The sequence below is a fragment of the Fragaria vesca genome, linkage group LG2 (assembly GCF_000184155.1).
Source record: "Fragaria vesca subsp. vesca linkage group LG2, FraVesHawaii_1.0, whole genome shotgun sequence".
Lineage (NCBI taxonomy): Eukaryota > Viridiplantae > Streptophyta > Magnoliopsida > Rosales > Rosaceae > Fragaria > Fragaria vesca.
The window spans coordinates 16,271,236-16,274,064 of NC_020492.1; the positions used below are offsets into that span (position 1 = coordinate 16,271,236).

Here is a 2,829-nt window from a genome sequence, read left to right on the forward strand (position 1 = left end):
CACCGATGCCCAAAGGTCTTTCACCGAAGTTTAACCTGGGAAGTTGAGAGGAGGAAATGACCTTACTAACCATTGCCAATGACCACAAAATGGTCCCAATCAAACAACGTATCTCCTCCAAAGAGAACATTTCCGTCAAAACCCTCCCCAACAAACACAATCATGAAGAGGCAGGCAGTCTTGAAATCAAGAGCTTCCGTATCACGAGGAGGACAAATCACCCCTATCATTTTACCAAAAGTTCAAGGTCATTCTCGGCACAAAAATTTCCGGACCCTTGTTGCCACGACTCACCCAAAACCACAACGTGGCTTTCCCACACCATGGACAACAAACCGAACCGGGTTCACCCGGTGACACGTAACCCCCTCTTAAGACGGATTAGATAACCCTCCACGTCGGATTTCCACGTGGCGATAAAGGTCCAGGTCAGCATCCCTCACCAATCTCTATAAATATTGCTCACACCCACCTGCTCCAGTTCTTCTCACCCCAAAAGCCAAAATCCACAGAGAGCTCCCCTTTCGTTGTCGCCCCTCTTTTACCTGATTGTCTAGGTCTCGTCGCCGTCGATTCTGATCTCGCCGGAAAATTATGAAGCTTCCGGCGGCCAATCGCTGTCCATGTGACCGGAGCAACATCACCTTGACGTTGTTGTCGTGCCGTCGCGTGTCTCCGAAACCCTAAACCGAAGCAACTTTTTGAGCTTGCAGAGCTTCGAAGCTATTCCATGCTTTGTTAGCGGTAAAAGAAATAGCTATATAATAGTAATCAGAGCTTTTAGGATTCTGCGTCGGTTCAATTCATCGATCTGATGACGCTGCAGTGTAATCAGTGAGAGGTTTAGTTTTGATCGATGTATTGGCTTTCGAACCCTCTGGTTTTTAATTTTGGGGTTTGAATTTTGTAGTTTTGTACTTTATAGCTTTAATTTGTTTGAGGAGTTTTTACTTTTTAGTCCTAGTTAAATTTCTTCGTTCTCGTGTTTTGGAATTGAGAGAAATGGAGGAAAGTCGGAGGTCCTGAGAGAGCTCTGGTCTCCGATCATGCCGTTCGCAATGAAAATCCAGCCAATCGGATCACACGCGCCGCTACCGGAAGTGGCGAATCGCTTTGAACCGCTGAAGCCGGCGGCCAAGTCACGGTTCAAGCGGCTCTTTGAGCGACAGTTCACGAGCGTGTTGAGAACAGCCACGTCGGCGGAGAAGGAGAAGGTCGGCGGCGGCGACGGCGAGTTCGAGCCGAGCTCAGTCTGCTTGGCGAATATGGTGCAGAACTTCATGGAGGAGAGCAACGAGAAGCAATCAGCGAGGTGCAGCCGGAACCGCTGTAATTGCTTCAACGGCAACACCACCGACGACAGCTCCGACGACGAATGGGAGCCTCTCGGTTTTGGTGACTCCAATCTGGCTTCATCTGGCGAAGCATGTGAGCTTCTCAAGGTAAATTGACTAAATTCCTTCCTGTATGTGATTATTTTCAAGAAATAAACAGAGAGTTGGTTAGTTTGTTTGTTTGTTGAGAAATCAAAATCACAATTAAAAACCGGAAATTGATGGAAAGGGAAATTTTCCTTGTGTGGACAGAGCTTGGTGTCGTGCCCCAGTCTGTGTGAAAGGAATTTGCTAGCGGACACAGCTAGAATCGTCGAGAAAAACAAGATGTGCAAGCGTAAGGACGACAATGGAAGACTGGTCGTTACTGATCATCTCTTAGCGCTCGGATACGACGCTTCAGTCTGCAAATCTCGTTGGGAAAAATCACCTTCCTATCCTTCTGGTACTTCGTCTCTGCTCTCTCTTTCTCTAGCTCACTCTGTCACTTAAGCACTAGACAGATGATTAATTAGTTGTTTAATTGGTGTTATCGATTAGGGGAGTATGAGTACATTGACGTGATCGTGAAAGGGGAGAGGCTGCTAATCGACATTGATTTCAGATCGGAGTTTGAGATTGCCCGGCCGACGAAGAGCTACAAGGCGATTCTCCAGACACTTCCTTATATTTTTGTTGGGAAGCCCTATAGGCTGAGGAGGATCATCGGCATTGTTGCGGAGGCGGGGAAGCAGAGCTTGAAGAAGAAGGGAATGCCCGTTCCACCGTGGAGGAAAGCAGAGTACATCAAAGCCAAGTGGCTCTCTCCACACCCTAGGGCTACAGTCTCCAACAATTCCTCACCGGATTCCTTGCCCAAAAAGACCGAGTCCCAGTCTTTTGTCAAGTCTGTGGAGTTTGAACAGAGTCGTACTGAGTTGATAAAGTTGGTGGAATCTTGTGAGCAGGAAGAGTCTGTGTTTGAGTTGTCTGAGAGTGATGAGGAGATGGAGAAGGCGGTGAAGGAGTGGAAGCCGCTCGAGGTGAAGCCCAGGAGAGCATCAGGGGTGAAGATTGTGGCTGGTTTGGCTTCAGTCATGGAAGATGAAAATGAGCCATGAAATTTTGATCTTTCCTTTTTGACTATTAGATAACTGCAATATCGTATATGCCTGTATATGCCTATATGGTAGCCTATAACTGTATGATCCCTTCTATGTTTTTGATGTAAGGGTCGAAATTTACAAAGTAGCAATAAAAATGTCGAAGAAACTAGTTTTGGAGAAAATTCCCAGAGTATTACCCTGCATTTGCATGGTCTAGTTTCTGTAATGAGGAAGATAATCACTTTTGGAGGAGAAGGTTAAAATCTGGGTCTTGGTCCTTGTATTATTGTTCTCAGTGCAATACGCCATTTTCAATTCCTCTCCTGTTGATGGCAATTGTTTACTACAGAACCTGAAATCAAAATTGGACGGTGAAGACTGAAGATAACTTGGGGGACTCGTGCTGTCTC

The 2,829-nt window shown here is 46.4% G+C and overlaps 1 protein-coding gene across 1 annotated transcript; it reads left to right on the top strand.

Annotated features, from left to right (window-relative positions):
* The first annotated feature begins 487 nt into the window (after positions 1-487).
* Positions 488-2,467, top strand: LOC101311719. Its single transcript, XM_004290597.1, has 4 exons — positions 488-744; positions 1,001-1,442; positions 1,587-1,779; positions 1,875-2,467. Exons 2-4 carry the CDS (start codon positions 1,047-1,049, stop codon positions 2,432-2,434), a joined length of 1,149 nt encoding a protein of 382 aa, XP_004290645.1. The 5' UTR covers positions 488-744; positions 1,001-1,046; the 3' UTR covers positions 2,435-2,467.
* Positions 2,468-2,829: the final 362 nt, after the last annotated feature.